At 38.8% G+C, this 25,925-nt stretch overlaps 1 protein-coding gene across 2 annotated transcripts in view; it reads right to left on the minus strand.

Annotated features, from left to right (window-relative positions):
- The window catches only part of NOL4 (nucleolar protein 4), a 179,326-nt gene extending 154,394 nt beyond the window's left edge, over positions 1-24,932 (minus strand). For both annotated transcript variants that reach the window (XM_026842377.1, XM_026842375.1), the window contains exons 1-2: positions 24,927-24,932; positions 10,154-10,303 (exon numbers count right to left, since the gene is read on the minus strand). In XM_026842377.1, the coding sequence (XP_026698178.1) occupies positions 10,154-10,225 (72 nt within the window). In that variant the 5' untranslated portion in view covers positions 10,226-10,303; positions 24,927-24,932. The remainder of the gene's footprint in view (positions 1-10,153; positions 10,304-24,926) is intronic.
- Positions 24,933-25,925: the final 993 nt, after the last annotated feature.

Here is a 25,925-nt window from a genome sequence, read left to right on the forward strand (position 1 = left end):
TTTAAAAAAAAAAAAGTGGAAAAGCGACCTTTTTCTTATAACTAATACCTAAAAAAGAAAGTACCTGGCTTATGTGCTCTGTTTTTCTTGTATTAATTAGTAGATTAGATATAGGACTCCATGTATTAGCAGCAATGTCAGTCTCCTTACTATTTTAACTTTCAATGTTTTGTGAAAATATTGTTGGAAAGCTTGTGATTTAATACTATGGAGTAAATATGTTATTTTCACTAATAGTTATAGAATTTGTGAATCGCTTAAAGACTCTGCTTTATCTGGCCATACCTTGAAACAACAGACTTTGGTTGTTTTCTTATTTCAACATTATCATTCTTTCCAACCACACACTCACAAGCAGGCATCAGAGGGATTTTTTGGTTTGTTTTTTGAAAGGGGAGAGGAAGAAGCAGTTATTGCTGTTTTTAAAAATTGCATTCCCCCCACTCTCAAGGATGCATATATCTTTATAGACATTTTGCCTCGCTGAAAAGGACCTGGAGGTTGATGCCAAGCTGAAAATGAGCCAACAGCACAGTCTCTGATCACAGATAAAGCACATCTCATACTGACTACATTAAGTGTATGGCCAGCAGATAAGAAAAGTTATTATTCCTCTCTATTCAGTGATGGTAAGACAGCAGCTGAAATAATGTGCCCAGGTTGTCCCTCCACAGTTCAAGAAAGTTGCTGAGAAGTAGGAGAGGGCTCTGCGGCAGGCCACCACAGCAGCTGCAACCTGAAGAAAACCCTGAAGGAAAGGTTGAATGAGCTGGATTTGTTTTATGTAGGTTATGAGGCAGAGATAGATCTAATTGCAGCCCACCACTGCCTGAAGGGGAGGTAAAAAACTGTGGAGAGAAACTCTTCAGAGGGTATAACCAGGGACAACAGCCACCAACTGCAGCTGGGGACATTCAAATGACATCAGCAGAAAATTCTTCACTAATAGGCCAATGCACTGGAGCAGCTTTAGCAGATAAGTGGAAGAATCTCCAAACTTGCATGTTTTCAAGACGTTACAAGGCAAAGTCATGGCTTTTCTGTGATTCATTATATATGTTGATGTATATATACTGAACAGTGCAGGTGGTGTAAGCTTTTTTTTTTCCGAAACAAGGTAGTTGTTTTGCAGTGGAGATAATCCTTAAAGAAAGACAAAGTCCCAGCAAGAGAAAGTCAACTAATATCTGCTTTTATTCCCTTATTGTAAAACCTACAGTAGGATTTGATTTCCTATCAAGCACTACGTTGATGCATGTCTCTGTAGGAAGTGCAGAAGGATGGAGGTGGGGTGTATGAAAGTGTGGATACATAAAGGACAAGGTAACTTTCTTTAACTGAATGTAAATGGGATTACATATTGTGCAGATCACTCATGCTCCTCACAAGGGTCCTAAGAGGAGGAGGAATGACCAGTTTTAACTCTCTAACACTCTTCTCCTTGGCTTGTCACCTACTTAACCTGTGTTGAAACTTCCGTTTCCTAAAACTGCATGGACCAAATTTATCAGTGACGGTGTTTTGGAAAACAGGTGGAGTTTAAATCAGTGTTTGTTGATGAGACATGAGTCATGGAAATACATGGAAATGATGCATTGTAAAATAAGAACACAAATTATACCATTCCGTTTATGGTATTGTTGTTTAGGCTGTTTATTGTTGTTTTCTTACATAACAGAAATCTTACTGTGGAGGAGAAGGGGATTAGTATAAAAGCAAAATTTGTTCTGTGATAATAATTGGCAAAGACTTTCTCTGGGCCTGAAACAATTTATCTGAAAATTAAGTCACTAAATGAAGCCACTTTTGAATGGGAGATCCTACCAAAAAAAAATGTTTTCAGATTATTTTTCCTGGGATTTGTACCACAGAACAGATGCTTATTTACCTTTCTAAATATGAAAACATTGGTTATACTCATGCTTTATGGAATCTAAAAAAAGAACTTAAAACCAGCTAGAATTTAGCATTAACAAAATTGGTAAGTGCACATACGCAGCAACCTTTCTCTCATAACATTTAACACATTTAGCACTGTATTGAAATTAATGGAGCTTACCCATGGATTCATTAGTTGCCTGCATTTGATAGGAATGCTCCATTTATTCTAATCAAGCATCTCTGTCAAAATTCCAGTTCTGCTTAAACAAGATGAAAATCCTCCATGGAAAGCAAGTGAGCTAAGGCCCAGATTTGACAGGTATGCTCCACTGACTATAAGGGAACCGGGTTTTATAACTAAATTTGTCCACATAGCAGATGCTTGTGTCTCCATCCTCCCACTGCAACACAGTTTTAAGGATGCCCTTCCCTAAATAACAGCAGATTTCACCAACTTCCTCCCCTGTTTACTTTGTAATTTGAATCAATCACATTCCAAGACTTCAGCCTGTATAAACCAGCATAACATAATAGGTATTACATTAAAAGAGATACATAGAGGACAAAATCCACAGCGTTCTTTGTTCTTCCTGCTTGAATATACACAAAAAGCTCTTTTCAGTTTTCAGTGTCAAAAAGCTTACAAGAAAAAACCCCAAGCCTCACATCCCCAACAGTGCAGAGTCCTGTTTGCCTCTCTCATTAAAGAAGGGAACATCTACTTCATAAGATGCAGATAGCCGCCTGCTAGCTCTGGCCATGCTCCGAACCAGCTGGCTTAGCACCAGCTGTAGCTGGGAAGCTCTCTAACCAAATAAGCACAAGGCCAAACACAAAGTCCTATATTTCACCCCTCAGCAGACTTTACCAGCTTGTGCACAAGGTTGGGCTGATGTACTTGATGGAGCTGGCTTGCGTGTGAGTATTTCAGAGCACAACCTGGAGGCCTGTGACACTTCCTAAGTAGCTATACAGAAATATCTTACTCAGTGGTCTGAATTGATCAGGAAAAATTGTTTCTGTCCTCTATTCTACCTGAAAGAAAACAATAATGACTCAGTCCTCAGTGATGCTGTATATTCTCACTGCCTTCAGCAGCCCAGCTCCTAGCTCTCTTCTCCAGGTCATCAGCTAACAAAAAATACAGCCAGACTATCTCATTCACTGATGTGCTACCATAAAAGAATATTGTTTTATTGCAATTCCACGCAAAAAAAGTCCCAAACACAAACAGTTCTACATTTTAACAAAAAATAAAGCCAGAAAAGTGAATTGAAGCAGGGTATATTGCACTATTTACATGCACACACTTGACAATACAGATCGGCATATTTTTGGCATGACTTAAAAGAAACTGCTCATGCATATGCCTGTACCAATCAAAGAACAATCAGTGATGATTTGCTATATTGATAACATTACTTGGATTGCATTAAAAAAATGTTATGTATAATTTTTTTTCAAATATGCAGCTTTAGAAGTATCCTTATGGGACTGCTTATTCTTACTAGTGGTTTTATGGCACATTAGTTTATCTTCTGTTGCTTGTAGAAACATGTTATCTTCTGTCTGGATGTATTCTATATCATGAACAAATCAGAAAATAAGCAGATTCTAGCAGGTTGGTGTTTAGGAATTGTGTAGTAGGTATAGCTCTTACAACTGAATGCTTTTTACATTGTAAAGGGAAAATATAAGAAGAAACAAGACAACTGGAGCATTAAGCAGAGTGCAAAAATCATATAGGGTTGGTTTTAGCCTCAGAAGTTAGAGTATAAGAAGCAAACATTTTCTAACATTACAATCCACTATTTCATTTAAACTCTGAATTCAGAAGAAAATAGAGTTTACTTCAGCAGCTTCAGGGTCAAAACTTCTATGATCTTATTCCACTGTTCACAAAAAGTCTATGATATAATAGAATTTGACATATATCAACCCATCCAAAACATCGCTCAACAATGAAGGCCTTCTAGACCTATAATTGACCTACATGCTAGATCCCATGAAGAGCACAACTACTACAAGGCAAGTAATCCAGTACCTGAGTGTGTAATCTGATTTACACTGGAGCTAAGTGATGCATGCCCTAATTGTCTATGAGAAGCGTATTGCATTCCTACTGCACCACTGCAGGCAGAGAAAATGGGCAATATCTCCATTATGCTCTCCAATATTCAGATGATTTAAGTGCAGGGTGTTGTGATGATGTAGCTTCCAGAGCTACATTTTTTATTTGGAAAATTAACAAGCTCTAAAGTGAAAGGCAGATTTTAGGACACATATGGCAGAGCAGGAAAGACAAGTGTGAGGAGAGGGAGTGAAATTTTGCAAATGAACCTATTAACCCCTAAAGAATTAACATGGAGGATGTATGTGTAGTCTGGAAGATAGAATGTGTCAGAATAGAGGGGTTTTTTGGTGTGTGTGTATATTTTTTTAATTAAGGGGGGGGTGGGGGGGAAGATGATCCAAAGAAGATTTCCAAGAGGGGAGAGAGAGAGAGAGAGGGAGAGAGAGTGAAGATGGTAATCTGTCCTGGGCCCACAGCCATCAAACCAGGTGGCAGAAATTGGTTTCTTGATGACAGGAGGGCAAGCCAGCCAAGGAAAGTCCTCTCCTTTCCTCAGCAAGAGGTCATAGTAGAAGTCTGACATAGGAAAGCAGATATATTACTGCTGGGAGTTTTATCAAGAGCTCACTACCCTGCTATACTGGGGAAAATGCTGTTCCCTCTCGTGCTAAACTTGCACTTCACAGCTCCCTTCCCTTCCCTCCCTGTGTAGCAGAAGCCACTTTCTGTGAGTGAAGCGGTGGGGAACACCTGCTAGCGGGACCACTGCCAGGACACTCAACACTCGCCCTTTGCAAAGAAGCGAGAACAAGTCCATAGAGTAAAAGTGCATGGGCGGTACATATAGGAGCTGCATGGATGCAAGGATTTAAGTGTGTTAAGGCCCTGAACAAACCTCCTATTCTTCCACTTCCCCAAGAACACAGTCTGCCGTGGACATAAACCAGCCAGGCCCCAAACCTGCTTTAACCCTGTCTGATCAGGGAAGTTGTACTGGAAGGAGATGATGATATTTCACAGTGCGACCTGTCAAAAAATTCTTTCCCGGGGAAAACACATTCGCTGTGATGCTCAGGACTTACAAGCACATTCCTGTTTTGGAAAGGGAAAAGAGCCACGCCATCTTTTTCTTAGGGTGACAAGAAAGAGGGAGGCTACTCAGCACCCTGTTCCCAAACCAAGAAACATTTATTACTGCAACAGCTAGATGAATCACAGGACCACAGATATTGCCCCACATGTAATAGACTCCCATTATGCCTCAGGTGTTATATATGTATGTACTACCTATCTGATCAGAGTCTTGCCTGAAGCTACTTCCCCTTGACACATCAGTATCTCCCCCATGTTTTAGAAGCCTGCTTCTCTTCCAGCTCATCAGAGCAGTGCTCTTTTTTCATTCATGGGTTGGGAGTTTTATTAACTGACCCATTTCTCCTGCTCAGACATCGCAACCCTCACTCACAACTCAAGTTCACTGCTGTAACATTTTAAGGCTTTGCACAGTGGCTATGCAGGCTCAACAGGCAGATCATCCTTCACAGGTAAAAATATTCAAGTGGAATATGCACACAGAATTTAAGGTGCTTAAGGTGGCTATGAGACTTACAACAAACAGCTCTCAGGTAGATGAAGCACTTAAGTTATGAGAAATTTTGTCCAGATATAACATACAAAGGTAAGGCACTTACCCTATTGTTTAAATGAAAGAAAATCTAACCTCTTTTTTTAAGAATATTAAAGAAAATAAAATCTACTCTGATATATAGGGCTTGATCCCTAAATCTGGCCTACCTGTACTGACAGCTGGGCCTGAGAGGAAGCAGAGATGTTTTCCATCTTAGGTCTCATCACAGACTATTTGAGTTTCTTGAAAAATGTAATAAGGTTTTGGTTTTTTTTCCTGGTTTGCACTGAATCAGAAAGAACTGTCCTAACAGCTTGAGCCTGTTGCATTATGCTGCTACTGTAGCCACAACTTCACCCAGTTACTCCCACTTGTGATATACCCCTCAGCACTTGAATTTAAATTTTAGACTCAGCTGAATAGTTTAAATCAAGAATTGCAGCTCTACAGAGGCACAGAAAGCCCACTATGCACTTGTTGCACACCTTTCCCAATACACCAGATGGATTCTTTTCCTGAACACTCTTCTCCCGTGCATCCCTGTCTCCACTTTGACACCGCAGTTCCCCTTTCAGGGTGTTATGCCTATGCAAAAATAAGTCCTTTAGGACAGAGAGCGAAAAGTACTATCCCAAAGCAACACAGTTCCTCTACGACACTGAGCTGTAGCAGCAGCGAGTGCTAGCAGAGTCACCCCTACAAGGATCCTTGATACTTTCTCCCTACTGCTTAACCAATTCCTTGCATCAGCACATTTCACCCCACCTCCTATGGAGACTGGCAGAGGACCCAGGGGGAAGGCAGGACAAGCAGGGGCACCACTGCTTTTTTTGGCACCAAAAAACATGCTCTTTTCACCTTCCGCACCTTCCTAGTCACCTGTGCCCCTGCTGAGCAAACGACTCGGCGAGGCCTTGTGTCACATATCCTGCCTTTGTGAGGGAATTATCTCCCAGATCAAGGCCTGCAACATTTTCCCTCTTAGTAAACTTCCCTGAGAACTAGGGAACTAGCTGAGATTATAAACATCGTATTAAGTATTCCTTCAGTCTGGCATACTCCGGATATAATTTAAAGTTCTTGGTGTCATTTTCTATATGTAAGCAAGCCAGGTCTTTATTTTTGCTGGTGTTGATCTACCTACAGTTATGCTGGCAAGGAACATAGCCCATCAATCTTATATTGTATACAAGTCGGGCACTTGAAATGAGCACAAAACCTGACAGTTAAATGGGAAGCTCACTCTTTGCATGTTTTCAAGGTTATTCTCCCACATCATCTACATAGACATTGTACAGTTCTCATTTCAATTGCTAGTGTGCAGAGAAGAAAATGGAACCTTATTCTCAACTTAAATATTGAAGCACAGGTGCTTTCCTAATTAATCTATAAGGTTTGTGCCAGGAAATCATAAAGTTTGACTTTGGTACATTGCTGCTCCAATTAAAATATAAAGGCTCCCTTCCAATACACTGCTCTTTTAGAGCTACCAAGCACCACATCCTATTTATCTTCCTGTACAGCACCACTGTAGGAAGTCCCACAGAAATCAATCAGTTGTAAAAATGCCATTCATTACTACACAGTTAACATAAACAAGTCAGTGCAAATAACAGATTCACTAATTGAGTTTGTAAACTGTTCTGAACATGCTTTCAGAGAGACATACTGATGTATCTGAACACTCCAGCATCTGGGGTGACTCTATCAAAAATTGAAAAGACTTTACCTGTTCCAAGTTTGTTACTCCATATAAATGCAAACAATAGTTAATTAAGTCACTTTTGACAATTCCATTACCCAATCATGCTTGAGGGCTATTCAAAATTTTGAGTGGAGCAGGTTTACTATTGAAAATAGAGACTCACACATATAATCAAATTAGTTACTTGAAATCAGTATGTTGCAATTCTTATGGTTGTGCCATTAATTATTTAGAAATACTCAGGTACTGAAAGACCATGACAACATTTATGAACTTCAGAAGTTTAGGAATTTTGTACCAAAACTGTGGTGCTTTTCTCCCCATCATTTCTCTGTTAAAATGTTTCAGTTATCCAGTCAGAGAGCAGAAGCAATGTGATCATCACATGCCAGGAATTATGAATAACAAATAGCAGTTGTAGCATACAGGTTGTGAACCATTCTTCCTGTAAAAATTCTTCACTCAAACTATTTGGTGAATACTTATGCATGATAAATACACTCACAGATCTCAAGGATGATTCACTTTTGACATGTGAATAAAGAAAAAAGACTAAATTAATCTTGTTCCCAATTCACTCAATAAAATTAAACCCTGTCAAAGTACTTCAGTTTGATTTATAAAGCTTTTAGGGTATAATGTTTTGTGAGACAGTTACCCAAGATACTACTTCTTTCCTCCTGCAATGCCACAGAGGAGAGATAGTGCGTGGCTTGCTGGAACAGACTGACACTACAACTCATCATTTTTAGTGAAGGCATTTTCACTGACACATCCAGTAAAGGAGCACGCATTTCCCCAGTTACTCTGGTAGAGTTTGAGACCTGTTTACTTAACCTAATTCTCATGTTGCGATAGAGAGCAAGAGTTGATATTAGTTTGTCCTAGAGTCTTTTTTCTTTTTATAATCTATGTAAGTATTTAAAAACTATCTATGTGAATCCTGTCCTTGGCAAATATGACTCAATGCCCTTAATAAACTAAAATGCAATGAAATGAATGCATAAATATTGCAGACTCTGGTAATGACACCAACATTTAAGCATCCTTATCCTCTGTTCATAGTGACATAATAAGCTCAGGTCTCAATTGCTATAAAAGTTGACAACAAATGATACTACTGTATAGGCTGTTGAATCTGCACAAATCGTTCTCCTCACAGAAGATACACACTAGTTGTCTTTCATGCTGTTTGCAATAAATATATTTCTTATCTGATCTGGAATCATGGGGTGGTAAATATTATAGTTGGCATGTATTTGTAGGATGATGACTTGAAGTATTGTATTTATAGTTGGCAGCATTCCTTATACTTGTATATTATTCTACAAAGTTTGTGACCTATACTTTTGAACCGCTTACTGAAGTAAAAGAAAATAGAAAGGTCAATGAAAATATTACTTTTCTAATGCTTTCTAAAAGAGAAGATGAAGTATCAAAATGGCTGAGGTGACAGATGAAAATTAATTTAGACAGTTTGTCTTTGTTCATCCTGAAATAACACTCCAAGCCTTACAAAAGCACACCCAGATGACTGATGCCTTCCTTCATATATCTATCTTAAGATCAATACCACTGGGAACAAATTATAAGAAATTTTGCCAAGAGCTTATCCCACAACAAACCGTCTGAAATAGCCTATAAATAAAATATCTGTGAAGGAAGTCATAGATACATAGTAAAGATTGTTGTATACCAGGAAAAAAAAAAAAAAAAAAGAAAAAAGAAAAAAAAAAAACACACAGTAATGGAAAAATAGCTATTTTTTTACAGCTAAAATCGAAGATGTGAGTATCAGAAACCTGGAGTTACCCCACATTTTGGTGACCTCTGACAAAAAACAGCTGACACAACTGCAGGTTGTTTCTAACATGAAGAACACTTGTGTTGAGGGTGACAGGTCACCTTGGGGCCGTGTGCGCAGCCCCCCACCAGCCTCACTCCTCTGGGACCATGGGGAGAGAGGCCTTGGATGTCATGCCCTGCACCCTGGCCAGGGCTGTGGGATGGGTCCCGGCTGGGAGCCCCTGCCCTGCTGCCTTGGAGGAGCCCATCATGCTTCAGCAGCTGGAACCAACTGGGCAGGTGGGTCAGAATCAGTCACTGAGCATGCCTGGCACTACCACAGCCATGCACTGGAAGTTTGGCCATCCAAATCCAGGCAAGCACATACATTTTAAGCACCTTGGGAAAGTGCAGTAAACGTTTCATTAGTTCTCCGTAAGAAGAGAAAGTGTTATATTTGTGCCACTAACCACAAAAGCTACTTACAGCTTTTTTAAGGCTGGTTAGGTCAAGCAAAAACATGCAATTAAAAATCTTAGAAATAATCTCTACTCAGCCAGTTTATGCAGGTGTGAGAACTGCCCTCTCAATACTTCTCTCATTGCACCTAGTAGCTTTCCAGACTTTTGAGTTTAGGTTATTTACAAGTTTCATACCATTAAACCATTAAGTATGCTTAGTCTGCAGCAATAAACTATAAAACAGCTGCATTCATATGCTGAAGTACTGCACCTCATTTAGCAAAGTTGTGGCAACAGCTTCTGTCTTCTTTAAGACTTCATCCATTTAATAACAATTAATTAATACAGAGTTATTAGAGAAATTGTCAAACCATTATAGAAAAAATAAATTATCTGCCTATACTGAAGTCAATGGATCTGGCACTTATTACACAGAAAATGTAATTTCTAAACTTTATGTTTTGATGCATTATTGAAAGATCTCCAAAACAGATTCGAGGGTAAGGGTTGCAGTACTAATCCAACTGGAAAAAAACACAGATCGCATGCCATGTGATGAAGCCCAAGTAATTCACACTTTTAGAGAATGGTGTTCACTTTTAGTTGGTTTTTTTACTTACTGCTTTATACGTTCTCTTTTGTCCAGCATGTTTTCTGATTTGTTCTCCATTAGGCCCAGTTTCAACATGCATGGAATAGATAATGTCAAAGAAATCTTCTACGACGGCTACCCGCCGTAAAGACAGCTTCTCATCCACACCTACTCCATCCTGAAAGAAAAAAAAAAAAAAAAAAAAGAAAAAAGAAAAAGTAAGGAGGATGGGATGAATAGGTAAATTCTGACAATCATGGGACACATCCTCCTGTTTTAGCACTGAGATCTGAAGGTCACCCACCCCATGAATGACAGAAACAGTATTGTAGGAAAGCTATATGATCAGAAAGATCATATGGACTCTTGCAAGCAGTCCATTTTGCCAAGGTGGGACATATAGTCTTTTGATAGAAAGTGATCTTTCACTCCAGTATTTAAAAAAAGAAATTAAAAGTATCTATGCTTCTTCAAATACACAAACAAGATTCAAAGGCAGAAGCAGTCCCAAACACGTGGCACAGAAATGCATTATGCAGCTGTTAATAAGAACACAACAGCTCTTTTATCCTCTCATTCCCCTCCCAGTAAATCTCTACCTAGCACTTCATAAAGGTATTTAATAAAAGGTTTTAATTCACAGGTGACAGAGCTGACTGTAATTATGAATACAAAGGAATTTGTTACAAACAATTTACTCCAGAAAAACCTGCTTGAAAATGTACTATATGAAGACATGTCACAATATGAGGAAAAGGAAGAGAAGTTTTTAAAATTTGTGATTTTTGCACACAGATGTCCAGTGAGGACACCTACCATCTGATTCTCAAAAATGATAGTACCATGGTAGCTGAAGACTTCTAAACAGAAACAGTCCCCAGTGTCTCTGAAATTAATCAGTGCAGTTCAGTTCCCGCCTTTTAAATAGGACCATATATATGAGGGGGTTTTTTTTTGTCTTACACCTGTCTACGGATTCAAATCTAATGAAGGGACAGGAACTGGGACTCTTGGTTTTTTCAGAGCAGGCACCTATCAAGCAGGCTGTGCTTTGTAATACAAAATAAGTATATGAAGAATAAAATAAGAATGGCCAATTCATTTGTACTCCAACATGGTATTTGAATTTAGACCTCTGGAGGAAGCAGTGTCACCTAAACTTCAATGTATATTTTAACCAATAAGGGTGCTCCAAACTTGTACCATTACTGCTGCTGTAATTCATGCCACAACCAAATTGATTTATACTGACCCTTTTGTGACAAAACACATGCAATCATTGATGCGGTGACTAAATAAAGATGAAAAATAAGAAATGAAAAGGCAATATGTACGACTCCCAGTTGCCAGCCCCCTGCTCATAACTTCTTGCTAATCCATTCCAGTAAGTTCGCTGGATGTGGACAAACACCATATATTTTTCTCATTGTCCCTATTTTTATTCCAGCCCACTTACTTTTATTCTTCATAGTTCATGGAAAGAACTCAAATAATCCCAGTGGCTCCAAAGAACCCCCCGAGGGTGACAAAATGTCAGTGCCTTATAGCATAACTTTCTAAATGTGCATGACTTAAAACGGTACCAGGTTAGGAGGTGTTGATACACTACCAGCCAGACAAGTTTTGTCCTGTCCTGCTCCAGTATGCCCAACCTTCTTCAGAGAGGTCCCTGCCTAAAGCTGTGTGGTCCCTTCTATCTGCACAGCAGGTTGGGCTCTTTTATCCCCAGGAGAGAGCTGGACAAGAGCAGAACTGCACGCATGTGATGGGAGAACTACCATAGTCCTGATGGAAGTGACTGCTGAGGATTTAGGGCGGAGGAAGATGAGGAATTTGCAGTGCAGCCTCCACCACAGGTTAAAGCCTCATAGAGATCAGCCAGGAACAGTTGTTCTGAGAAGGCAGCAAGGCTCCCATCCCATGAACAGTCCCTAAAATTTCACTAACCACCAGCTCAAAAATTCTGTGGCATCATGACAGATTCTGGTACCACCATCATTAAGAATTTGCTTGGTATTGTCCACCACTATTGCCCACTATCTAAAAAAAAAAAATGCTTTAGAGATGGGGCCAACATAAAATCCTTGCATCTTTAATCTTCAGCGGAATTCACACGTAAACTCTGTAGGGGGCCCCATCTTCAATCATTATTTTCTCACCACCCAAATGGCATGGTGGGATCCCTAATGATTTCAAACACTCTTATTATGACGACAGTGTTATCTCACACTGCTCTCCAAACACTCAGAAGTTTATAGTGTTGATTAACTGATAAAGATGTGATCTGTTTATTACTTAATGAGTTTTGTTTTAAGGAATTTCCTAGGGGGGAGCTCTCTTTTTTAATTAAAGAGAAAAGCATTACAACATTACTAATTTAAAACCTGAAATGTCACCTCAGCAGAGCTGACACATGCAAACATTAGGAATACGTTCAAAAAAGAAACTCAAAACTAAAATTCATTTTGTGGCTTTTGGCGGCCATAGCGTGCAGTGCTCCTTTTCAATGGTCCTCCTACCTCCCTCCCCAGACACTGATACTCAAAGGTAGGTAGGCATAATGTGGGTATGCTCTTGAAGCTGCATTTCTCCATCCAGCTGAATCAAATAGTAAGCATCGCTACTACTTCTAAAAAGACAAGGAAGCGAAAACTACGCAAACTCTCTGTCATGCCTCATAATTGAAGTGCCAGAAAATGAATACAAACTTTCCAAATCTTGTCAGTCAATAAGGACAGGGAAAAAATGGTTTACATGGAGTAGAAACTGCTTCAGGCAAAGACAGTACTATCATTTAACACCTATACTTGTAATTTCATCATAACTTTATATGGTGGGGCCTGGACATGACTAGGTCAGGCTTCATTCTGCTCGGTGCTGTATAAGGCTATAAGGTTGACTTTGTTTCAGAAAGCCTGCAGTGCTGCAGAAGGTGCTGAGTTGCTGTGAGTAAGCTGTTCAGTCCATCAGGCAACGCGCAATGCCGTGCAGAGGTAAACCTTAGCTGCAAAAGCAATACACCAGACGAGTGACTTGAATAAGGTAGATACTTACTGAGACTTTTGATATCCCAATACTGACATCCTAATAAATAAAAAGCTGGGCAAACGATACAACCTCAAATCTCCATTTAAACCATAAAGTCTCTGAAGTGGACGCAGTTGTATCAGGCTTTCCTGCCATATGCCATTACACTACACTTTTATCCTGAAATTGCTATTTGATAAAGGCATTAACAAAGAAGCTCTACTTTATAAGCTGGCTTTGGGTAAAAATTTTCACAGTGCCTAAGGGGACATTTTTTTAGCCTCAACTAGGGCTAAAAGAGACAAATGAGGGAATACATGATAATGCTATTCAGATGTCTGAAAGGCTATGAAATGTCCACAAGGGACAGGACAAGTAATAGGCTTAAACCACAGCACGGGAGATTTACATTAGACATTAGGAAGAACTTACTACTGATGTAGATAGTCAAGTGCAGTAATAAGTTTGCCTGGGGAGGCTACGGGATGTCTGTCACAGAAGGATTTTGAGAGTAGGTTAGACAAATATCTGTCAGGGATAGTTTGAGTAAATCCTATCTTGGATAGACTAAATACTAATTTAGTTCCTTCTTGATAACTCTATGACTGATAAGCTTAAATGCCCCTTTCAAAGTGACTTGGGTACTAACAACTCTAGAATGGCAAGGAGGATATTTATAAATCACTGAGGTATTTTTAGGACTTTCATTCCCCATGGCAAGAGTCCAAGCCCTACTTTCAAAAATTACTTAGGAATGGAAGGCTCACTGAATGTTTCATTTGAAAAATTGGACTTAGACTCCTAAATCTTTCAGGCCAAGCTTCATCCCGCTTGTTCCAACCATCATAGAGGTATGCCCCTATCCTAAACCAGTTGTCTTAGATTCCTCCTTGGACAACAGCATGACAGGCCCTGCAATGATACAATTCATCCTTAACAGTTACTGGAATAGTTTCAATCTCTACCAGCGAGAAGTTACTTAATTTTACTCTTTCTTGAGTACTCTTGTTTTCATTGTTTATTCAGTGTTCTTCCTATGTTCTTAGGATACAAATAAATAGATGTTTCTTCTCATTTTCAGTCCTATAAATTCCATTCGCACTCTAAGATTAAAGTTGTTTGTTTGTTTTTAGATATCTATACAAAGAATACATTTCTGGACAAAAGTGACTTTTACAGAGAGTTGCATACCTCTCAGAAAGTGCTAAGTATCTGTTTGAATAAGATTGCTTAAAGAGAAACTCGGTTTCTTCTACTGAGGTGGAATCTACAGGGCTAGCGGGAGTAAAGAAGGGGGAAAAGTCTGCCAGTAAAGCAAACAGATAAAACTCATCAACACAGCAAAAAGGTCTATTAAATAAAAGCCTGTTATTTTTACAGTTACTTTGCAGAGGAGAAAAAAATTTAATACAAGCCTTTAAAATTAAAGCCACTGAAACAAAAGTGCTTGCAGTTCCTTGCTTGAGAATACCTGCACTATCTCACATTGAAATTTCTTGGGGGAAATAGATCTCATAAAACACCCTCTTGATTCATGAGTGAATATAACTATCAGCATTTTACAGTGTTTGAAAAAATATTCCTATAAACACATGATAGACTGAAATAGAAAATAAAAGTAAAGGCTTCGTTGGTGGTTTTATAGAAAATGCTCAGGTCTATAAAAACCTCTGTTGTAAATGCATCAAAGCCAGAAGCATCTACAAAACATTAGGAGTAGATGGAAATAACAATCAACCTAAACATTTCATTACATAACATAAATCAGACACGAATGTAAGGCTGCTTTGAATGCAGAAATACGGTGTGTAACATTTTTCTGACATAACCAGTTCAGACAACAGCAGAGTTAAAGCACAGTTGTGTCACCACACCTCTGCTGACTAGCATCGCCTTTTGCAGTTTTGAAGATGCACTTCCCCTGGATGGGAAGCAAAGTTTTTTGCTGACTAAAACACTGTGCTCTTAATGAGCTGTATCTTTACAGAAAGTTTTGCACATAAACCCCCGCCTTGTTAGCTTATACATAATGAGCTCCTGACATGAATGTATGTAGGTGTTTTACTCCCTTTGGACTCAACACTAGAAAATTTTGTATTGTAACTGTTAGGAGGAACCAGTGGTAGTTTATGTATAACTCATATACTTGTCTGCAAAAATAAGTTGAAATAAATGAACAGATTGAAAATCCCTTTATATGTTATTTCCTTTATCTCCTTGCTCAGTGACTGTAAAAATATTACTATTTAAAAAAGAGTGATGACCATTTAAGAATGCCTCTTACTCCCATAGAAATGAACAAACGTAGGTTCATCAGCACACTGATTTGAAATCCCAGGTTATTAGTACATCGATTTGAATATCTATCTCATTCCTGTCAGCACAGTATAAATCTACAACAGATCAAAAGTTATTAGTATTTGATAGCTATTATTAAGTGGCCTAAAAATAAATACATGGACCATTTCTATCCAGTTCCTAATGGAAAGTGTCTGTAAAAGCAAAAGGGGTATTTATTATTTGTAATTTATAGTTTCTGTTACTCACTATATGATCTATTTGAACAGCAAATCTCATATTTTACCAGCAGATGGAGACAGGAAAAATTCAGTTATACTAAGGCACCAGAACAACTTCCAGCTGACAAGTCCTCTCTCTAGAACCTTTAGAGCAACAAACCCTACAAGGACTAAATCAATAAGCTATGTTATAGCTGCAACAGTTCAAACTAATTGTGGAAATAGATCATGAAAATAAAGAGAATAAAGTGAAGTAAAATGGCAAAATAATGTGTGATTTGAGAGACTAAAACTAAACAACAGACACAAAGTTTGAGGATGTTATGAAACAAACCTGTAGATGAGAAAAAGTCCTCTAACTCTCCTGACAGGGGAGTCCAAGAGACCCAATAAACATCAAGAGAGACCAAATCAATACTGAGCACAAGTCCCGTTCTCCTTTATCTCTTGTATCAGTCCAGATGATGGGAAAGCACTGAAGCCAAATCTCTGTCCATAAACAATAAGCGGTGAATTCTGAGTGCCATATCAGTCTAAAAGATCCCACCAAAGGACTATCCTACGGAGTTCTTTCAGGTGAGGCCATCATTTGGTGTGAGTCGCTAGCTCTATTAAATTAAGCTCTAGCAACTACTGATAATGGGTTGTGAAATCCAACTTGCCAAACTGCAAAGGGAAGGTCTGTCATCTTTCTTTTCTTGAAGTGCAGTAAAATTGACCTGGAGATTATTTCATGATAGACAAGGTACCTTCAAAGGTATCTTCAGAGGCCCCTTTGGCATGAACAACATAACATGGCCAGTGGTCTCTGAGATAAGTATTTAAAGCTTTTTCCATAATGGAGAAGGGCAGAAACTTTTTCATCTTTCTTCAGAAGTGTGGATAGATAGTGCAGGAGAAGAGCTTTGAAATGAAACATGGAACGTGTCTACTGACTCCTGTGTCTCCTACTGAAAATAACCATGGACATGGGAAGCAAGAGGCAATTTCAAAAAGCTGCCTCATGATCAACTGCACTGAGGGCCCTGAAGGAATGGCAGACAAAACCCCAGTGAGGAATACAGGACAGGCAGAGCCCTGATTGCAATTTATTCTTCATAGTTAAGAGTTACTTCTTAACTGAGATCTGAATATTCTTTTCCCTCAGCGCACTAACACCTGGTATTTTTTTTTTCCTTAGGTGTTTAAACATTTACACAACCATTCTGGACAAAAACGGGTCACAAGACAGACCACATTTTACTATTTGTGAAGTCTGTTGCTGCAAGCTAACCAAACACACCATGAGCTCTATCTCTGTGAGCAACTGGGGCACCGCAGGAGTAGCAGATCTGTGGAGCAAAGCAGTTGATACCAAGGAACTGATTCCACACCGTACCTATTTCAGGCTAGCTCTAACCTGGTCCCCTGCACTGGACATCCACTTCTGGTTGCAACCCCATAGGTGCACACCTGGAACAAATGTGAGTTTTCTTTCACTGAAAGGAATATGGCTCAAACTGCAGTGTGAAACGAAGCACAGTGAGCACGGTCAGGAGCTTTGTCACAAAGGCACATTCGTTCTCCATACTAAAATGACAGTGCAGATGCAGCCATTGCTTCCTCAGTAAGACAACGAGATAGGATTTTTCACACATGCACATTGTGGTGATCTATGAGGAAGATACTGCAGTATCTAGCTTGGGGACACACATGGCCTTGGTGTGACTGGGCACAGCAGAAAGAAGCTGAACGAACACCTATTCTGACATGGAGACCATATTCACCCCATTACTCCCTCTGCCTGCCTCCCTCTAAAGCAAATTTCTGCCTACTCAGACTGTTAAAACAACAGATAATGTATCTAATGTAATCATTAGGTGCAGTCTGATTGCAGCTGGCCTTTTTTTCCTTTTCTTTAGTTGTCTGACAGAGAAAGCAAAGTAATGTTGTATTCTGTCTACAAAAGTATGTTGAGTTGGCATATTTAATACAGGAACAACTAACCCAGGCATTAAATGCATCATATTCAGTGAAAGGTACAGGACAATTCCAACTGAACCAAAGCTAAAATTGGACAGAGAGGAAGAGCACGTGTAACACCTGCAGGGAGATGGCAGTTTGCACTTCCAAGGTGAATAATTCTAGCCAATTCCTAACAACAACAACAACGACAAAAATTCAGCAAATTGAAAATTTTTTTACTAAATTCAACTTAACTATAATTTACTAAAGAATTCTTCATTGTAAAAGATCATCTTGAAAATAATTTCTGATCTTAGACCATTTTGAAAGTTTGTTCAGAAGCCTGTATTTTAAAAGAGAAGCAATAACTTTCTGGTTTTGATAACCAGATTGTATTATTCCCTATTCCCTGTAGGATGCTGTCTCTTTTCTAGTGGGGTAGTTTTTATCAGAAATAATTAAGGTTTGACTTTGAAGTCTATTTTTTAAAAAATACTCACTACGGTTCTGGAAATACCCAGCACACTTTGCTTCCCACTTCAAACTCATTGTTTGGTAAGCAGCTGAGAGCAAATAAACGTAGCTAGGACATTAAGGATAACTGAGCAGAGGAGTGTAACAGCCGAATTTAACTGAAGTTTTTGTTTAAACTCACATTCATGGTCAAAATTTAAATGTCTTTATTCCTTCTTGATAACTCATTAGAGGATTCATCTAGGTATGAGGAACTTCTACCAGAATTTTCTGTAACTGTGTGAATTCCAAGAAATTGCAGGTTTTAAGGTTTAAAAACTGCCAAGACTTCAGTTCTATCATGAAACAGGATGAAAGTGCGTGAAAATCCCTTCCATTAAAGTAACATGTTATTCTTTTACTGAAAATAAAACTGAACATAAAGGTTAAGTATTAGGATAGCTACAAAATAAGATTTCTCCTAATTAACAGACAGCAAAAAAAGTTCAAAGAAGAAATTCTGAGGCTGGTGGTAATCTATCTCTGTATAGATTTCATCAGTTGTTCAAAAAATTGTAAATACACCATCAGACTAAGCCAAAAAATAGAAGGATAACAACTCAGTGAAGCACAAGTGACCACTAAGTATGCAAATACTGAAAAGACATTCCCTTTAAACACTTTTTCACATCTTTCTACTCTTCATACATTTTATTTAATAATTATATCTGCCAAGCTGTAAACAGTTACTTCAGGATTTTTCCACAGAAGACTGCAATGCCAAGCTAAATGCTAAGCAGGGGAAACTGCCTTTTTAATTTCACAGGTAATCTATAAGGGTCAGCTACTCCTGGTGAGAATTTTGAGGGAAGGGACTTCAGCTCCCCACTCTGACAGCTCAGCACACTGTACATTAATTTCCATGAAACTTTGCTTCTGAAAGTTACTAGTAATGACAATACATACAAAACTTAGTCTTACTTTCCACTCAAAACAGGCAGTTCTTTGTATCTATATAGTACTTTGGTGAGCATGAAAAGATTTGCTTTTCCCAAATAAAGTTACCAGGATAAAACAACTAACTCTCTCCAAATATGTTTGACTGTAGGGGATTTTAAAATGAATAGGTGTGAATCCTAGCATGGACCTGTTTAGTATGTTTTGGATTTTTTTTCTAAATTATCCGATACTGTCATCAGTTCAGCAAAAAGAAATGGGCAAACTACTAACTAAATGTTAACTCTTAGCACTCGTCATGTTCCAAAAATGAACAATTATACAATTGTATTTTGAAATGTGCTATACTTTACAGGTATTCAAGCACTAGGGGAATGCAATGTAGATCTATAATGCCACCTTTTTTCAGACTGATGAAATGCAACTACTGTACACCAAAAGTAACCTAACACTAAAGTGAAGCTTAAATAATGAGAACTCATTACCCCAAAGTGCTGCCTGTGAAATTAAAGGTATATTTTTAAATTACATTCCAAATACTCATAAGCCTCTGATGCAAGAGTGTTAGCAGAGGGAACTTTTTCAATAAATAATGTGATATGCAAGTGCCAAGAGTTACATACTGCAAGCAGGTGCCAAGAGGATACCACACCACAGATCAACACAGCTCAGTGACAGAACCTCTAAAAAAATAATAAATTACTTTCAAATCCTAGTTAATTTGTAAAGTACTTCAAAAAGGGGAACAGGATGGATTAGAAGACTGCTAACAGGGTATAGTGGGTTTGTGTCTAGATCTCTGGGTCCAACTCCAGCAAGGGCTTTTGTCCCTTAAAGTTGCTTCCACCTTCTACCTGCTGCCTACTGCAAGGAATAGCCTTGGGGTGGCAGGGAGATGAAATGTGTGACCTAATCTCTCCCATCGATGTTTCTGCAACAGCTGTTGACTTGCTTATACAAAATGAGTTCACGATCTCAGCACAGTTCCCAGAGGACAGCTGTCTCCATCACCAAAACCACTGCTACAACAGACCATTAGGTGCCATTAATTGGTAACCTCATTAGCAACATCAGTAACGACAGTAGGAATCAGATTTTAAGCTGCACTGGTGCTGTACAGGCAGCTTATGGTGGGGACAGATGAGAAAATACTAGTGGCTTTACATCATCCATACAAAACCTTGGTGCTGATACACCCAGGCACTGGTTCAGCAACCTCGCTTGCAAGGCAAAGCGCAGAGTAAGAACAACTGTCCCCAGCTCCAGTGCCAAAGGGGACAGGAGTCTGCAGGGCACACCGTGCTCCACACATGACTTGGTTCTCTGACCACATTACCAATATACTTCCCATGATGGAAGAAATCTATCTGTTCCACGGAGCAAAGAGGTCGTTCCAAGACTAAATATTCCTGGAGTATAAACTAACAGCCTCTAATGGAGGTCCCTCTAGATTTCAGAAAGGACAAACGGGCAGAGATTACGAAGGGGCTCACTGTAATTGCACAGGTAATGTTACCTGACTAGGGATAGAGGCCGCTGGGGATTGAGCAGTCAGATTAGTACAAAACTGAATGCAGGGGTCTGTGCTTGGCACACTGACTTCTGTCTGTGGGCGGTCTTAGCAGTAGTGGTGTTACAGCACTGATGACCTATGAACATAAGCAAAGTAGGAACTGTAGGGAGAATGAGGGTCTGTTCTCAGGTGAAGCAACACAGCACCTAGAAAAATGAGGCAAAACACAGGATACGCAATCTCTGCACCAGATCCAAAAGAAAAGCAGCAAATGTCATGTCAGATATTGGCAATAAATTCTCTGTGTAGCCAGCAAATGCCATGAACCAAATATCTAGCTATGTTCTTCAGGAAAATTCATTATGAGGGGCGCAAAAGTTATTCTTCAAAAAATACCTTTAAAAAACAATGGGGTTTGATCTCAGACCTGAGGGAGGGCTTGTGCACTCAAAAGTATCAGCAAACTAAATTAGTTAGTAAATAAAAAACATTGCGCCTTTTTTAGTAGTTTTGATAGTATTTGTGTGTATGTACACAGATTAGGTTTTACAAAATGAAATTACCTCAGCAGTCTTATGTGGGCCTCTTTAACAATGTATTTGTTGGCTTTTTCTTTAATTAAATTACATTTCCCTAGTCCTATTTTTTTCACTCCTACAACAGCACTGTTTTCTCCTGAGTAACCTAGGCAAGAACAAGTGCCAGATGCAAAAACCTGTCTTTCTGTGAAGAAGCACTGTTGCAGTCAGATCATTTACACCAATTTTTTCTCCTTTTCTTCTTCCTCCCTTCCTCAACTGTAAACAAAGTCCACAGCATGAAGAGGCCAATCCTTGCCAGCAGAACCAAATTTTGAAAAACACTGCTCAACCATATGTTCAGTCCTGACCAGCATGATAGTTAGGAGGCTGACATCTGCAGATGGAGAGTTCATATCACCATTCAGCACAAACATGCTGCTACTGTACACTGAAGTCAATATTAGCCAGACTTTGCTTAGGAGACATTTTAAACACTGATCTACAATTTCACCTTGCCAATTAATTTTTGCTACAGTGATGTAAATGAAATATATATCTAAAAGGAATCTAAGAGAAAAATGGTGCTGGTGATTGAAAAAGGGAGTTTTTACAAAGCCTTTTGATAAACCTCCATCAGAAGGAAAATTCTTCTGTATCAAATACTACTTTGAAGCTGTTTGTGTGATAGAAAACACTTGCTAATGTTACACACAATGAACCTTCATGAAAGCCCAACAAATTCTATTTGGCCTGTAGGGTTATACCCCAAGAGAACAGAACCACCCAAAACAGTCTCCTGAACTTCTTTGAAGACCCAGTAGACTCATTTTTTCTCTAAATAAACTCTATCGACCTTTATTTCAATAAGCACTGTAAGAACATAAGTCTTTCTTGCCTTACTTAATGCCCTTCTGAAAGCAGTGACAATACTCAGATATTTTGTGGGAGTGATACTCATTCTGCTACAGAAGCAGTAAAATAAAATGCATTTTCCCCACTACTTTTTACTTTTTCTCCCCCTTGTTCCTCTCTCAGTCTATCTGCAGCTCCTCATGCAGTGCAGATACTTTTTTTCAGGGCTTAAACTGATTTATGGTTAGCCATTTCCACGGGGACTGTGTGCATGTTCTCTCAGGCATGCTCAGGCACCACCACTCATCTGAGGGCTGGGAATCAAAAGCTGTGTCTGTTCTGCCACTGGCAATGAAATTCAGTGGCTTCATGCTTGTTGTGTCCTTCGTTCAGACCTTTACTGCAGAGTGGTCCCTTTCTTCGTCTATACTTTAAATATATGCCCCCACATGAATTTTCTTTTATATGTTTTGCAGTCTTATCTAACATGCACATGTTTCACTGATTATAAAACAGGAGAGTGAATGGAACTGTTTTCCTTTAATATGTTGCTTTGAAACTGAAAACAGCCATAGATGTCTGGACTGAAAATTCCTAGCAGAAAGGAATTAGACCTTTAGCTACACAAATTTTACTCAGAACATTTCCTGTATCAAATCTGGAGCATGCCCTAAACAGCAAACATTTCAAAACAACGATAATTACAAATCACAACACTGACTTTGCAAAGACTGCTTTATCGGGTAAATTCAGTTTCTTAATTTTTTTAGTGGAGGTACACTCCAGTTCTGATCACTAACGATGATGTCCACCACCATCCCTTTTCTTTTTCAACAGAATTAAAGAAACAGTCAAATAATGAAGGAAAACATATTTCCTCAACAGTACTGCAAAAATACATGTTTTGAATAAGTAGGTAATCAGATTTACCCAGCATCTTATGCATGACAGAAGACAGGAAATCAGAGTATTTGCAAGTTGAAGGCTCCCTATTAATCAGATGTTCACAAGTCATCTGCCTTAATCTAGGCATGCTCATCTTAATCTTGGCAGTGCTAGGTTAACGGTTGGAATCGATGATCTTAAAGGTCTTTTCCAACTTAAACAATTCTATATTTCTATGAATTTACTACCATACAGTATTACTTCACATGCTAATATTAGTGTATGTAAAGCACAGTTGATGAAAGAAAAGATGCAGATGAAATAGTCTGCTCTGTATAATTAAAGTTCATGATTATTCTTTCATGTCTGCAACAGCTAACATGCAAACTCTATGAATCTTCATAATTATTAGTATAACTCTGTGCCCAAAACACGAACTAAGCATTATATTAACTTTTTTTTCTTTGAATACGTATCCTTACTTGCACTTTCTTTATATAAAAAAAACAAAGTTTTAAATTTCTCAGCTGTTTACCAGAACAGGAAGAAAAGTTGAAACATAACATTAGAATTCAACTACATATGAAATACAGTATAATGACTGTATTATTAGTAGTATTAGTATTAGTATTAGTATTAGTATTAGTATTATCAGGTTCACCAGAATTTGGTGCTCTGTCTCCCAATATCTTAAGCTACTGCATTCAAACTGTAGCAAAACCATAATTCGCCACTATTAAGTGACTTGCCCATTTTCTCGCTCCTCTGTGTATACTGCCTGTATTAAGATAATGGGACACAGCACTCGGATGTCTTCAGTAATAATAATGACAATAATGTTTCTCTTCCTCTCATTACGTACACATGCTGTGTACAGTTTGACTGATGAATACAGCCATCCAACCCAGAACCAGCTGTAATTCACGCCTTAGCTTGCTGTGTGCTATGGGATCTCTTGGGATTAATAGTACTGTACATAATCAGAGACATTGTAGACAAAACCAAAAATCAAATGGTCAATTAGCCCATCCCCTGACAGAAAAGGGACTGTCTTCTGGTGTTCATGATGTACTTTTCTTAAATGACACTTCTGAGGTAGCTTTCATCACTGCCTCTGAGAGACTATCTTACAGACTAGTAGAGGTAAATACAGAATCTTTGGCTGAGGCCATGCCAAGTGCCTGCTGCAAAAAGTTTGCAGACTGCTGCGCTGCTGTTCCTTAGTTATGTTCACTTGGAAGACAGACATGATACTAACATTGTCTAGGACTCATTTGGGGAATAGAGTTTCTCTGCCATATTAGATCATATCTGCTGAGAAAGAGTTAGCAAGGGCCTCTCAGTGGCAACAAGAAATAGGTGATCACCTCCCTAAGGCTTTGACGTATCACTGCCTTGTTTCCAGTGCAGCTCCCAATTCCCGCTCTGCTCCTGCCAAAAACAGCTTCATTTGCAAGGAGTCCAGCACACTCTTTCTTCACAAATAATAGCATAATTAAAAATCCCACTGAAGACTCACATTGATTTTAATAAGCTATGGCTCAACCTCCCAAATTGTCTTGTTCTCTCTAAAATGATGCTCTGCCTGCAAAAAACTAACGATGCACCATCATCAGTTTCAGTTCCTCAGCAAAGCTGATATAGATACAGAGATTACAGTTTCACATACATGTTAGAGATGGCTAAAGGTATAAAGCTTCAAATCTACGTTACACAGAGAGCCAACATCTATTTTAATCTTGCTGACAACATGAATGACATTTTTATTCTGCTAAACGAGACATTAACAAGGCCTGAATTTGCAAATGGAGTATTTTGTTTCCTTCTGCATCAATTCAACATTAAACTGCATCTTCTGAGATGATGCTGTGCCTACAGGAAGCTGCAATTTGCTTTTGTCACCTTCACCTTTTCCATACATCAAGCTCAATTCTTCCTGGACTACAATTCCCAAGACCCATTGCAGAAGGTGATCATGTGTATCGTGAAACATTTAGTAAAATCAAGGATGCCAGTGTAGTAGGAATTCTTGCACCACATCTCCCTCTTTGTAAATACATTGCACCCACTCATTTGCTTGCACTTTATAGCAACCACTATCTCCAAATAACCTAAAAGGCTTTGCAGCACTTGCACCAACAGATGGAGTCAGCTATGTGGACTGAATATGTACTTTATCTGCATCATTTAAGCCTCGTCTGCTCTAAGAAAAATATGCTATTACTTTATTGATGAATCACACCTGCTACCCAAACCACATATAAAGCCAGTCCTCCCTCACTCGGAAAATTCTAAATGCAAAATCCCACATCTACAACTGCCAAATCAGCATGGTTCACCAGGAAGATGTTAAAAAGACCACACAGACAAGCCCTGATCTGTTCTGTGCAAATAGCCTATTACAGGACTACATTTTGAGTGCTACAGTCTTTAAAAGGAAATGACACAATAATTTCCCATCAAATCAAATCATTTCTAGCATAACTTTTCATTGGGGGCATTCTGCATGTATCCTGGAATTTACTTTCTAGGGAGACATCAGACACAGCTGCATGCCTGGTAAATATGTGTGTTTGGTTTTTTACGTATGGGTGTGTGTGAAATTCAATTCAATTCGATTCGACAATACTTTACTGGCATGGCAGGCTGGCTAAATGTTGCCTAAGAAAAACGAATAGACCCTTGAGGTAGCTGTTGTCAGGTGCTACAATGCATTTAGGATGGGGTTTCATTCTGTATCTGGGGTTTCATCCCATCTATCTGTTCACCACTACACCCCATTTCCCGTCTTGCTCTGTCATTTTTAACAGTAACCTGCCATCTGAGGGTACTTCACAACACAATGCCATCATTGCACTCTCCTCCAGGGGTCAGGAATACCTTTTCCTTGGGCTTTCTGACAAACATATTTTATGATTTCTGATTATACAAAAAAAAAAAAAAAAAACAAAAAAAAAAAAACCACCACACCTTTCTGAAACTCCCTCAGATTTTGGATGCTGAAGCAAAAAGGTTTCTCTGTTTCATATTTTCCTATTAAATTTTCTGCTAAGATGCTCTTTTTTTTTTTTTTTTGTCTTTTGTCTCCTTGTTTCCACTTGTAGCTTATAGACATTCCTTCTCTGTTCG

This window comes from Athene cunicularia (genome assembly GCF_003259725.1).
Source record: "Athene cunicularia isolate RWA chromosome 2 unlocalized genomic scaffold, athCun1 chr2_part1, whole genome shotgun sequence".
Taxonomy (NCBI): domain Eukaryota; kingdom Metazoa; phylum Chordata; class Aves; order Strigiformes; family Strigidae; genus Athene; species Athene cunicularia.